Source organism: Condylura cristata, unplaced genomic scaffold, assembly GCF_000260355.1.
Source record: "Condylura cristata isolate star-nosed mole 26May11 unplaced genomic scaffold, ConCri1.0 scaffold00037, whole genome shotgun sequence".
NCBI classification, from domain to species: Eukaryota; Metazoa; Chordata; class Mammalia; order Eulipotyphla; family Talpidae; genus Condylura; species Condylura cristata.
In genome coordinates, this window is record NW_004567138.1 from 4,283,955 (window position 1) to 4,298,350 (window position 14,396).

At 42.4% G+C, this 14,396-nt stretch overlaps 1 protein-coding gene across 3 annotated transcripts in view; it reads left to right on the top strand.

The window, feature by feature from the left end:
* KDM1B (lysine (K)-specific demethylase 1B) overlaps positions 1 to 14,396 on the top strand; it is a 56,654-nt gene that overhangs the window by 26,357 nt on the left and 15,901 nt on the right. For 2 of the 3 annotated variants that reach the window (XM_012732956.1, XM_012732957.1), the window contains exons 10-15: positions 1,973 to 2,157; positions 6,403 to 6,579; positions 6,937 to 7,011; positions 9,841 to 9,978; positions 10,903 to 11,074; positions 13,764 to 13,891. In XM_012732956.1, the coding sequence (XP_012588410.1) occupies positions 1,973 to 2,157; positions 6,403 to 6,579; positions 6,937 to 7,011; positions 9,841 to 9,978; positions 10,903 to 11,074; positions 13,764 to 13,891 (875 nt within the window). The remainder of the gene's footprint in view (positions 1 to 1,972; positions 2,158 to 6,402; positions 6,580 to 6,936; positions 7,012 to 9,840; positions 9,979 to 10,902; positions 11,075 to 13,763; positions 13,892 to 14,396) is intronic. The other variant, XM_012732958.1, reaches the window with a different exon arrangement.

Consider the following 14,396-nt stretch of genomic DNA (forward strand, 5'->3'; position numbering starts at 1 on the left):
TTTTGGTCCCATTCCCCACTCCACCCCCACAAAATGTCTCTGGTATATGGTTGTTCATTATTTTTGACAAACAACTTTTAATATGGTGGCCTTGTTAAGGATTTTAATTAATAACACTGCTGGACCTCCCTGGTGGTACAAGGGGTTAAGTCGCAGCACTATGAATTTATCAGCAACCACTGCAGCACAAGTTCAATCCCCAGCCAGGGAGATGACCCAAATGGTGTGGCAGGCCTCCTGTCTCCCCCTCTGCTCCCCTCAACAGTGTATTTCAATAAGCCTGCCTGTTCTGCTCCCCACTCTGTCTCTGGAGAAGTCTCTCAGTCCCTGCACCTCTGGCCAGTACCTCCATTCTTATATGCATACATTTTAAAGAAAATTAATAACACTGTGCCCACTAAAAATATAGATGTTATAGAAATCAAAGCTGAGGTGATAAATCCTAGTGTTGGTGAAAGTGGGAAAAATAGGCACGAAGTTCTATTAGTGGGTGTGCCTAATTATGAAGGACAAGTTGGTGAATTAAAATCTTAAAAGCGATAGTCTTTGACCTTAGGAATTTATCCTGAATAAATGATCGAAGCAAATTGTCAATAAATGGAAAGAGTTATGTGCAAAGAAACTTAGGTAGCATTATTTGTTTTAGTGAGGTGATTTGATGAAATTTGAATGCCACGCTACAGGAGAATGGCTAGATAAGTAATGCATTATTATTGATTCACTGAAGCCCTATTTAATGACATGGGACACTGTCTTGATATTCTTGTAAATATTAAAAGGCAATTTAGAAAAAAGCATTTTTATAACTTTTTTTTCTGGCTTTATAAAAACATTGTTAATTATATTAAGTCTCTATTCAGAGGAACAGAAGTAAGGCTAGCCCGTGTCTCTGCCTGTTTCCCAGCACTGAAGGATTACCAGGGGTTAACGATGCTTATTTACTCCCATGAACCTATTCATTTTATAACAGGAAAACTTCCAACAAAAATTGCTTTTGAAATACATTTCCATGTGGATTTTGTTATTTGGTGAGTGTGGAGTTGCAGTCTTGGAAGAAGGAGAAATTCTGGAATATGCATGAATTACAGATCTGTGATACAACAGTGTGAATCTACTGAACTATATACTTTGTTATTTTTTAAAGATTTATTTATTGGCCCTCCCTGGTGGCGCAGCGGGTTAAAGCACTGCACTGAGAATCTAAAGCCGCTTCCACATGAGTTCGATTCCCGCCTGCCCCGGAGGTGACCACATGGCGAGGCAGACCTCTCCTGACCCGCCCGCTGCTCCCCTCGGCAGTGTACTTCGTCGATCTGCCTGTTCTGCTCCCTGCTCTGTCTCTGGTGAATCCTCTCACCCTCCGCATCTCTGGCCTGTACCCCAGTTCTGTACGAATAAATAAATCTTTAAAAAAAAAAAAAAGATTTATTTATTTATGCATACAGAACTAGGGTACAGGCCAGAGGTGCAGGGTGGTGAGAGGATTCACGAGAGACAGAGCTGGGAGCAGAACAGGTAGATTGACTGAAATACACTGCTGAGGGGAGCAGCGGGTGAGACAGGAGAGGTCTGTCACGCCATGGGGTCAGCTCCCTGGCTGGGCATCGAACTCATGCTGCAGTGGCTGCAGTAGCTTCATAGTGCTGCTTGAACCCATTGTGCCACCAGGAAGGGCCCTGAACTATCCACGTTAATATGGTTAAGATTGTAAATGTCATAGGTATGTTTTTTTTTTTTTAACCACAATGAAAATTTAAAAGATACTCCATAGAAGAAAAATGAGATTTGTGAAGAATGGAAAACATGTTTGTCTAGTTCATGCACATTTTGTCGATCCAGTTGGAGGAAGCCAGAAGGGTTTCTGTAAGAGAGACTGGCGTTTGTCTAGGCTCCTTCTTGGCATCTTTGCTTTAATTCTCTTGGATTTGAGAGTTCCAGCTGGTAGCATTTGCCTGTTGGTGTCTCTTGTCAGTTCCAGGCATGAACCGGTACTTCCAGCCTTTCTACCAGCCCAATGAATGTGGCAAAGCCTTGTGTGTGAGGCCGGACGTGATGGAGCTGGATGAACTCTATGAGTTCCCTGAGTACTCGCGGGATCCCACCATGTACCTAGCTTTGAGGAACCTCATCTTAGCCTTGTGGCATACTAACTGCAAAGTAAGTACGATCTTGAGATTTATTGGAAATAATATACTTGGCCATCTCGTTACGGGGAGCATCCGAATGGCCCAAATCTGTATCTCTCATCCATTTGGTCTTCATCCACAGTCTGGACAGCAGCTCCCAAGCCCTGGAAACTCTGAAGTGTGAAAAGTGTCAGAGGTGTCTTTTACTGTGTTAATGGCAGTCTCTTGGAAAACACCTTTGTGGGTGAGAGCTGGTTGCCTTGGAAACCAGCTTGTATAGAGGACAGAACTTTTTGTCCCACCCAGTTGACCCCCAGGGAGGAGCCACAGGCTGGAGGCTGTTAGTTGCCAGCTGCTGAGGAGTCAGTCAATCATACCTATGAACTGCAGCCTCTGTAAAACCCAAGAGGAGGTTCTGCAGATGTTTGGGGGGTTGATGACTATGGAAATTTGGAGAGGATCTCGAGTGGGGAGTACATGATGTTCCCCGCCTTTCCCCCATGCAGCTTTTCCATTTGGTGGTGAATTCATAGCTCTTGTATCCTTTGCAATCCATCAGAAGTCTTGTGAGTAACTGGGCTCCCTGAATTCCATGCACTGTCCTTGCAAATTACTTGAACGTGAGGAGTGTGTCTTGGGAACCTCTGACTTATGACACAGGTTATCTGAGGAGGGGGTTGGAACCTCCTAACTGTAGCCAGTTGGTCAGAAGCCTGGGTCCAGGCAACCTGGGACTTGAGGTAGAATACCTTCTACCTTTGGGGTCTGCACCCTGGCCAAGAGAATCTGGCGCTGTGTCTGGGTTGATAGTGTCGGGATGGAGTTCAGTTCTTGGACAGCCTGCCATGTTGCTTGTCGTGTGGGAAAGCCTACACTGATGCAGCTGGCTCAGGATCAGAAACACCAGCGGACATGAAGAAAATGAGGTTGTGTTAGGCACAGTCGTGGACGAAAGCTTGTCTGAAAGAAAGGAGCTTCTTTCCTGTGAATGGGTCTCCACCTCAGCACCATTGGAAATGTGGCGGTTCATTCTTAGGGTGGGCACTGCGCTGTGTATTTTAAGGTGTTTTGCAGCACCTCTGGCTCCCACCCCCTCCCTGCTAGTAGTGCTGCCCACTGTGACATCCAGAATGCCCACATACTCCACTGGCGACCCTGTGTGATCAGCTGAGACCCTGTGGCTCTCAGCTGAATGTAAGTGATGAAGTTTAGTCCCAAAGTTCTTAATGGCAATGCCAGGAGCAAAACGAAAATATCCTAAAGACTGGATTGTAAACCCATTTAAGAAAGGGATTCCTATTCTGCCCCACAGAGCTAACACCAGTGCTTTATTCTCTGTTGGAATGAAAAGTGTTAAAGACCTCACACCACACCCTCTTTGAAAGGAGGAAAGATAAATTAGAGGTAGAGATGGGAACATGAGCTTCTATTTATTTTTTTTTAAAGATTTATTTATTTGTACATACAGAACTGGGGTACAGGCCAGAGGTGCAGGGGCGGTGAGAGGCTTCACCAGAGACAGAGTGGGGAGCAGAACAGGCAGATTGATGAAGTACACTGCTGAGGGGAGCAGCGGGCGGGCCAGGAGAGGTCTGCCGCGCCATGTGGTCACCTCCGGGGCAGGCTGAGATCGAACTCATGCGGAAGTGGCTTAAGCTTCTCAGTGCTGTGCTTTAACCCGCTGCCCACCAGGGAGGGCCATGATGAGCCTCTATTTAAACAGAGGCCATCTGAGCTTAATATTTATCTGATTTTCTTTCAATGTCTTCAGTTATTTCAATGACTGCCGAGTACAGAATGTTTTATAAGACTGCCAAAATAACCTTGATTTAAGAAATATATTCTTTAAAAAATAAATTAAAGGGAAGGAAGGAAGAAGGGAGGGAGGGAGAGAGGGAAGGAATCTTAGTTTCATCTTATTGCTTCACTGGAATAGACTTCACGATGAGATGATGTGATCAAATTATAACTATTAATGCAGTTTTGTATGAATTACTCCCAGGTGCGTGGGTTAGGCAAGGGAGAAGTGTTTATGTGCTCCCCAAAAGACTGGAGGGTAGATGTTCAGTAAGTATTGGCTGAACTCAATAAAAGTATGGTCAGAATTTCCAATAAATAAGCTATAAAGATACTCTTTACTGAATATTGCATTTATAATCCCCTGGTAGAAAACACATATCTGTTTGTTTTTTTTTTTTTTTCAAAGACTCAACGATTGAAGGATGTTCTTTGAATTGAGGTAACATTGGTTTGCAACACCGTGATTGAGAGGTTCCTACCTCCTCAGCTGTGCGTCACCAGACCACATCCACCGCCCAGGCCCCTGAACCCCTCACCATAATCCACATGTCTCCTCCCCACTTTGGTCTCCATCTTCCTGCTCTGGTTGCCTCATTTCTACAGCCAGACTTCTAGGGTTTGTTACCGTTTTGATTTTGTCTGGTCTTTGTTTTATTTTTCTATATTGCACATGTAAGTGACAATATCTGGGATTTGTCTTTCTCCTCTGATTTATTTTACTTACCATTATCCCCTCCAGTTCTATCTATGCTATCAGAAGTGGCAAGAGTTCATCTCTTTTTCCAGCTAACTAGTCTTCCGTTCTGCATATACCACATCTTAACCCACTCATCTGTCTACGGTTGCTTCCATAACTTGGCCACTGTGTGTAGGTACTTTGTTCATTGCAGCACTGTTTACAGTGTGTGTGTACACCTCAGTTTAATGGTTTTTTATTCTCTGGGTAGATACCTAGGAGTAGAGTTGCTGGATCGTATTGTAGATCTATGAAGTGATTTTTCTTAAACTTCACAAATAACAAATTTTTTGATCTGCAGCAATCCAAGTCCTCGATGTAACTGTGGTGTCTTGAGTACCTTCAGTTGATCTGCATCTTCCTGTGTTTGATCAGAATCTGGTGGAAGTGGGTGTTGACAAGTAGATGAGGGGTCTGCGTGGGGACCCCTCCCTTGCCTGTTCTGACTTCACAGTGCTGGGCCAGGCAGTGATTTGACCCATGTAGCAGTCACTCTTGACCAGGAGACACTTATGTGATAGAATACCCAAACTGGTATATTCTCCTTTTGACCCTTCTTTTTTTCCTTCACCAGGTGCAAACTTCCCTTTTATATGCTAGTGATAAAAGATGGATTTAAATTACCCTGAGAGGCTTTTTTTTTTAATTGTAGTAAAATACTTACTTAAGTTATGTTTACCATTTTAACCATTGGAAATGTACAAATCAGAGGCATTAAATATATATGTGGGGCCCTCCCTGGTGGCGCAGCGGGTTAAAGCACAGCACAAAGAAGCTTAAACCATTTCCGCATGAGTTCGATCCCCGCCTGCCCCGGAGGTGACCCACATGGCGTGGCAGACCTCTCCTGACCCGCCCGCTGCTCCCCTCAGCAGTGTACTTTGTAGACCTGCCTGTTCTGCTCCCCACTCTGTCTCTGGTGAATCCTCTCACCCTCCGCATCTCTGGCCTGTACCCCAGTTCTGTACGAATAAATAAATAAATCTTTAAAATATATATATATATATATGTGGGCCCTCCCTGGTGGCGCAGCGGGTTAAAGCACAGCACAAAGAAGCTTAAACCATTTCCGCATGAGTTCGATCCCCGCCTGCCCCGGAGGTGACTACATGGCATGGCAGACCTCTCCTGACCCGCCCGCTGCTCCCCTCAGCAGTGTACTTTGTAGACCTGCCTGTTCTGCTCCCCACTCTGTCTCTGGTGACTCCTCTCAACACCCCTCCACTTCTGGCCTGTACCGCAGTTCTATATGCATAAATAAATAAATCTTTATATATATGTGTGTGTGTGTGAGTATGTATATATACATGTATATATACATATATATATGTATATACGCAGCACTGTATAGCCAGATGTCTTTCTTCATTACCCCAAGAGGAAACCCCTCACCCAGTAGGCAGTGACTCTCCTTCCCTTTCCTCACCCAGTGTTGAAAACAGCTTCTTCAACTTGTTTGTTGTCAAGTTGTCCATGTTGTGGTGGCTCAGTACTTCCCTTTTTATGGGAAATCATGTTCCCTGTATCCACAATTGACGTGTCCATTCACCCCCTGATGGACACATGGACAGTTTTCACTACTTGGCCATTGGAGGAGTGGTTTGGACATGTTTTCAGTTCTTTGGGGTGTGGACTTAGGCATGGAATCGCTCACTCATCTGGTGATTCTCTTGAGCTCTTCTAGGAAATGAGTTATTTAGTTTGTCTGTTTCAACAGTTTGGTTTTCATTCCAACCACAGGAAGCCCTCACGCCTCAGAAATGTATTCCTCACATCATCGTCCGGGGTCTCGTGCGCATCCGATGTGTGCAGGAGGTGGAGAGGATACTTTATTTTATGACAAGAAAAGGGCTCATCAACACAGGGGTTCTCAACGTGGGTGCCGACCAGCACCTTCTCCCTAAAGATTATCACAATGTAAGTGCCTGCAGCTCCAGTGAGCTCCCACCCATGATAAATGCTAGGGCGTGGTTGTGATAAGTGCTAGTACATTAATAACATGGTAAAGAGTCACATTATCACCACAGAAATTATCAAGCAAGGCATTTTGCAGAGTATGTGTTTCCCTGGGGAAAAGACTGTCAACTACTGTTTTCCCAACTGTTGATAAGAGGGTTTGCCCAAACTAAGTTTGTTCCCATTCTGTATGAGACTCTTTCTATAGACATAAAGGAAATGCTGATGAGTTAACATTACCAGGAAGTTAGAACCTTCCAGAACAACTGAAACAGAACATTGATTTCATGGCTCTAATGGGCTTTTTTTTCTGTTTAGAAATCAGTCATCATTATTGGGGCTGGTCCAGCAGGGTTAGCAGCTGCTAGACAACTGCATAACTTTGGAATTAAGGTAAGATTTTTGGGACATGGAAGCAGAAACATGATGAACTACACCATTGTTCCAAATGTAATAGAACTTAAAGAATCCTGATTTTAGCAAAGAATGCTAAATAAATTATGTCTTCATGTCTTTGTAGTCAATCCTAGAAAAGACACAAAATTCAACATTGGTTTAGTGAAAGAAAGTAGTGGAAAATAGAATATTCCCACAGCTTTGGAGGGTGTTTCTAGTAGGAGTGAGAAGTGAGAAGAGATTCTTGGTATTCAAGCTGAAATTCTTGACAGGTTGTCACTGGCGCAACAGAAGGAGCAAGAGGCCCTTGATGGTGCACTTGTTTGAGACTATAGATAGCAGCTTGGAAAGTCACCATATTTGTTGCACTAAAATTTCTGAAATACCCATTTAAATTTTCATGTTTTGAAATCCTGTTTCAAATTTGCATATAAAAGGCTTGCTTTGAATCTTACTCTGGAAAACAAATATCTTTACTTTTGGAAACAAGCTCAAATTGGCTCATCATGGGTAGAGACAAAATGACATGACGATTACATAAACTGCATGTTTGAGGTAGGCCGCTTCTCTGAGGAGGCGTATTTTTTCTTTTTACCTAGTAAGTTGCTTTATTCTAGTTGCTCAAAATTAGCTGAATAGAGACTGTGATCCCCTCCCCCAATGGTGCAATTCAGTATCTCACTTACTTTAGATTCATATTAATCATCTACTTGGTAATTTTTGATTTCCTAGGCCTGACACATTTCTCCACTTGAAAAACTTATTTTGCAGGGAATTTGATTTTTAGTTAAACCACACACGTCAAGCAATTTGAGAGACTTGAGTTAGTCTTTTCACTATTCTCCATCTGGCTAAAAGAAATGACAACTCTTACTTAGGATCTTTTCTCTGCTGGAAGAGTTCAAAGATGAGAAACTCTTTTTAGTCAGTGTGAGAGGTTTTCATCTGGATAGAATGGGAGACCTAAGTCTTGGATTACATTATATTGCCAACCAAATGGAAAAATCTGAGTTGGACATAGGACATTTGTTTATATTATAATACCTTCTTTGTAACATTAAACTATGGGGTGTTTCAATCCATCATTTATTTACTTCTGTATTAGAAATTAGGGTTAAGGTTTCTTGGCGCAGCAGACCTCTCCTGACCCACCCGCTGCTCCCCTCAGCAGTGTATTTTGGTGGATCTGCCTTTCTGCTCCCCATTCGGTCTCTGGTGAGTCTTCTTACCCCCTGCATCTCTGGCCTGTACCCCAGTTATTATATGCAAAAATAAATGAATCTTTAAAAAAAAAGTCAAGTGGAAGACCAGCCGGTTCAGACCAAGCCCATGAGGTCTGGTTCAGACAACATGGCAGAGGATTTAAGAGAAAATAATAGTTACACCTTAGGGAATAATATAATACCTTAGGGATTGTAAAAAATTATTTATATCTTAGGGAATAATATAATGTCTTAGGAATTTAAAAATAATAATACTTGTCTCTTAAGGAATAATGTAATATCATAGGAATTTTTAAAAACTAATAGTTATCTCTTTGGGATTAATATATCATAGGTATTTAAGAAAATAATAGTTATATCTTAAGGAATTATCTTAGGGAGTAATATGGCATACTAGGGATTTTTAAAAAATAATCGTTATAACTTTGGGAAGTGGAGACCTATTTGCAGTGCTAATGGAATTTTGTGGCATACAAAGGTATTTCATGGACAAACTCACCTCCTTACTCTAGTTTTTAAAAATGTATTTTTTCTCTTTTTTAATGAATAATATAATAGTTTATTGTTTCATCATTTTGTGCATTTTTCCATCTCAATTGCAAACCCCTTGCGTTTCCCATCACCAAATCACCCATGTGTCATCACCATAGTTCAATGCATTTCCCTCCCCCCACTGTTTTTGATCCCATTCCCCACCCCATCCCCATAAAATGTCTCTGGTATATAGCTGTTTATTATTAGTTAATAATGTATTTTTAATTTATAGGGTACTATTTAGTAAAAACTTTCAAAGGACATTTCATGTGTTAGTTCATCCCTAACTCTCATTAGGGATTTCAGAGGAAACAGTTTGAGGGATTTCTCCAGTCAGAGACTTAGTTACTCCATGGTAGGCCTACATTGATTGTTTATTTACTTTTATTTTTGTGTAGAAGAACTGGGGTATAGGCCAGAAGTGCAAGGGATGAGAAGACTCATCAAAGTCAGAGTAGGGAGCAAAACAGGTGACTTTACTGAAATACACTGCAAAGAGGAGCAGCGGGCAAGATATGAGAGCTGTGGGCCAGGACTGAACTCAGACCAGGCCATAGCAATGACAGTGTTGAGAATTAACCCTTAGGCCAGCAAGAAGGCCCTACATTGATTATTTTTTTTTAAAGATTTATTTATTTGTACATACAGAACTGGGGTACAGGCCAGAGGCTCAGGGGCGGTGAGAGGCTTCACCAGAGACAGAGTGGGGAGCAGATCAGGCAGATCAACGAAGTACACTGCTGAGGGGAGCAGCGGGCGGGTCAGGAGAGGTCTGCCACGCCATGTGGTCACCTCCGGGGCAGGCGGGAATCGAACTCATGCAGAAGTGGCTTTAGCTTCTCAGTACTGTGCTTTAACCCGCTGCGCCACCAGGGAGGGCCCTACATTGATTGTTTTTAACATCTATTTTGCCTCCTGTTCACACTCCTGCTTTGTCAGATTCCTTTTTTTGTAACATGATACATTAATTAAATATGGAACCTATTTATCTGTGTCGTTCTATATGTGTAATACCATTGTTGATAAGGTGATTTGATCCGACTTAGTTTCACTAATTGTTCCCTTTTAGGTGACTATCCTGGAAGCCAAAGACAGAATTGGAGGCCGAGTCTGGGATGATAAATCCTTCAAAGGCGTCACGGTGGGCAGAGGAGCACAGATTGTCAATGGCTGTGTCAACAACCCAGTAGCGCTAATGTGTGAACAAGTGCGTTTCCTTAAGATTTGTATTGTAGATAAAGCAAAAAAATCTCAGTTTGTGCTAGTATTGATAAGTATCCAGGTGTTGTATCATTTTCCCTAAGTGATTTCTTGCTTCCTCGTTCTTCTAAAAAAGTCAATACAAAGATTTCATTTCTCCCTTTTGGAGAGTGGAGCTACATGACTTAAAAGATTTTTTTGTTTGTTTGTTTTCCTAAGATTATTCATGAAATTGTGTGATATTTCTGGGTCACTTAGTGAGCCCATAACTTTAGGGTGACCTGATTTAGCAAATGAAATACAGGATGCCCAGTTAAATTTAACTTGCAGATAAATAAAAAGTTGATTTTATTTGTGGAAGTAGGTCCTAAATGCTCCATGTAGTATTTTGCACGCACTATTTGGGATATTGGTATTTTAAAATTATTCATTGTTTATCTGAGAGTCAAATTTAACTGGGTAATCCTGTCTTCTATTGAGTCACTCTGTGTGGTTTCTTTGAAACCCAATTTTTTTTTTCTGAAACACTTACTAGCAGTAAATTCAGTATCAACTTCTGCTGTGAGTGTTTGTGTGTGTGCTCATTACATGCAAGTCCACAGAGGAGGTCAAAGGTCAAGGGCAAGGAGAGGCAGGTGCACAGCTGTAGCATCTGAAGCATTAACCAGTATTGGCTGCATAGCAAAAGTGCATGGCTTAGAAAGAAGGAATCGCTGCTACCCTCACATTCTCATAAAATAAGGTCTCATACATTTCATGCTGTATTTTCACTGCTTTACTTTGCTGTCATCTGCCATCAAGCTTATGTAGCTTTATTTTTGAGAGGTACTAGGCCATTTTCTCCATGAGAGCTCTGTCTAACTTCAGCTGAGAACCTGTAAATATTTTTTCCAGGGAAAATTTTCACCTTCTTATTCTTATTATTTTGAAGCTTGGCATCAGCATGCATAAATTTGGAGAAAGATGTGACTTAATTCAGGAAGGTGGAAGAATAACTGACCCCACTATTGACAAGCGCATGGACTTTCATTTTAATGCTCTCTTGGATGTTGTCTCTGAGTGGAGGAAGGATAAGACTCAGCTGCAAGATGTCCCTTTAGGAGGTATGGGGGGGAAGGGTGTTCTGGTTGTTCCATCTGTACCCTAAGGCTGATGAACAGAAATATCATCCAGCCCTGAAGTTGGATGTATACAGGAGGGGCAGTCCTTATAAGTGTTCCCTTGGACTGATGGGGTCTCCAGAATGTTCTACAAAGAGATGCTGAGCTTGCTGAGGGAGCCTTAGAGGCTTGTATGCATACACCCACTTACACACACTCACATACAAATCTTTACCTAACAGCTGGTATTTTTTAAAAATTACTTAAATGTTTAATTTTCAAATATCCAGAGGAGCTCACTTTTAAGGAGCCTGTGAAAAGCCATGGGTGAATAGTTGCCACATAAAATTTTTTCTAGTAAGTTTCTATAAGCCAGCATTTCATTTCATTTCTTTATTTGGCAGGAGGATGGGGGTTTTTTGGTGTATCTCATTTAATGCAAGAATGTTTAGAATAATTTAAGAATTTTTTACACCAAACCTTCAACTTTGATACTCAAATGATAGCCAAATGGTACTCAACTTTGACACCCTTACAAGTGGACTGTCTGTAAGGACTTATTTCCATAGGGCCCAGCTGCGATTTTAATATTTACATTGATGTTAATATTTATTTAACCTAAAATTTTATGACCCAAGTACATTCACTTGAAATTCTTGGAAGCATGTCAAAGTTCTTTAAGCAAGAACATTTGAATTCAATTTGCCAGGTATTAATTTGCTTCAACTATATGGTTCTGTGAAGGGGCTCTCAGTTCTTCACCCCTGTATATACTTTTACTCTCTGGGGGTGGGGGTACACTTTCTGTCTCTCCCCTTAGCCACCCCAGTGCTCCTGAGACCTAACCTATACTCGGCTGACAAACATAGCAGGACATTTTCAGAAATTTATGGGGGTCACCACCAGGATCATCTGTGCAGACTGTACAGTGACTTGAATTTTCTGGAACTGGGTACAGTCATTAGGATGACTTGCACAATCTTCTCAGTCTGCTTAGTGCCTTGCACGTGTGTGGAAGTTGCTGGGTGGTGTTTCCTTTGCACCCCGTGAGGGTCCCCCAACAAAGAATTTAACACTGCTTTGTCTTGACCTTACCTTAAAAAAGTTACAAAGAATTTAACACAAAGAATTTAACACTGCTTTGTCTTGACCTTACCTTAAAAAAGTTACAAAGGGAGGATCAGCAATGCCTACTGCATAAGTGTTTCATGTCGATATATATCTTTAGAAAACTTTAATATCGGTGTGCACACCTCTTCATAGGGTCACAGCCAAGCCTGCTCAGCGGTGTTTCAGCTCCTGGGATCTATTAGCTGAGAAAAACAAAAACAAAAAAAACAAATCAAACTTCTAAGCTGTACTTAATTCCACCAAGCCTCTGTACTCGAGCTATTATTGATGTTCTGAAGCTTTAAATAATACTTAAAAATCACATTATTATGGAAAAAAAAAGAGAAATTATACACCTATTTAAAAATCACATTATTATGTGTTATTGCAGAAACCATACTGAGCTTTCTCGTGGTCTGTTTAGACTTCATTGAAGACCTTATTTTAACCATTCTGTTTTTTTCCAAACCATGACAAAAGTTAAAGGAAGATAGAAGCTGTGTGGCAGAGGCAGGCGTCCCAGAAGGGACTGAAAGCGATGAAAAAGCCCAGCAGTCTGGGGGCAAAAGCCTGGCCCACCGGCAGAGCCTTCTTGGACAGCTTTGTGCCACTAGTGCAGCATCTGGCCATTTCAGTGACCACCTTGAGTTGTGGAGAAAAAAATGGTCCATGGTGCTCAGTTCTATAACACGCAAATATACAGCGTGTTATAGAAGCTTCTAGTCTGCAATGTGCTTGGTAGTTTTCACCCATCCCTGAGGGGTTCTATGGAAGTAACCTGAGCTAATATTCTTACCCATTGTCAGGCACGAGCCCCCTTTCCACCCCCACCCCCACAATGAAGGATCTGAGACAGCCACTGCAGTGGCATCACAGGGCCGAGTCTGGCAGTTCAAGTTGAGTGGGGGTTGCTGAGGGGGACACCCAGAGGCCTGCAGTGGCTAGGTGATGCTCAGCTGGAAGCATCTTAGTGAGGGAGTTCGGGGTGCACAGCTGAGACCTGCCATGAAGGTGTGGGTGGTCTGTGGAGCAGCACCTCTAATTGAGTCGCTGTGCAGGGAGTTACAACAGTGTTGATGCAGTCTGACTGTGGGTTGCAATGGATTCCACAATACTGGGAGACCAATAATCAAAGGCGTCGGGACAGGGGACTGATGAGATGAAAGTCCACCAGGGAACTATCATGTTGGGTTGAAGACAGAGCAGGAGTCAGTCTACGGTGGGTCTGTTAGTTGAGGAAAGAGGTTGCAAGAATGGGACCATGAGGGAACTGGAGTCCTTTGTGTGTGAGTGTTTGTACGTGCATGGAGAAGGGGGACTCTTTTTTGACCTTGAGCAAAAGATCATGTCTCAGCTAAGCCAGAAATGAAACCTTTGTGAAGAGAGTGAACCCACATGGTTTTGTTTGCAGTGAAGCTTTTTTTTTTTCTTCTGCAAGAAACCAACCTTAGCGAGGTGCGCCCCCCTTTTCCTTTGAATTGACTTGGAAGTTTGGGGCTCTGCGGGGTGAAAGCGGTGGAGAGCCGAGGGTAAGGAGTGATAGAATAATGTTAAAGCTGTTTTTCGTCCATTCCCATTGCAGAAAAGATAGAGGAGATCTACAAAGCTTTTATTAAGGAGTCTGGTATCCAGTTCAGTGAGCTGGAAGAACAGGTGCTCCAGTTCCACCTCAGTAACCTGGAATATGCCTGTGGCAGCAACCTCCATCAGGTGTGACTGGGCTTTGAAATGCTTGTTTATCTGTCCGTGTGAGTATTTTAAACAGCAGATCCTTGAGTAACGTCCTTCTGTTCGGGGTCATTTCATTAGGACATTGATGAGGGAGAAAAAATCCTGCTTAATATGGAACAAGAGGACGTTATTCGAAGCCCTCATTTCTTTCTCGTCTTTTCACCTAACGTTGTAGTTTCCAAGAACTTATTGAAGACGTTCAGTGTGGACTCCCCATGTAACTTAGTATTAAACTCTGAGTTGTTTGGGGGTAAACAGGAAATAATGGTTTTGCTGCTTGAAAGCCTGAAAACCACACATTGAGAGCACACTAGCCACATAGTGCTATTGAAAAAAAATTTTAAGAGAAACCTTTCAATAATGCTGATGAGGAAACATAATGTGTAACCCTAAATACCAGAGGGCCGTTGGGCCGAATCAGGGTTGGGCCAGGGTGTGTGTGTTCCTGCCTTCCCCACCTTCTCTGGCCCTCCACAGAGACCCT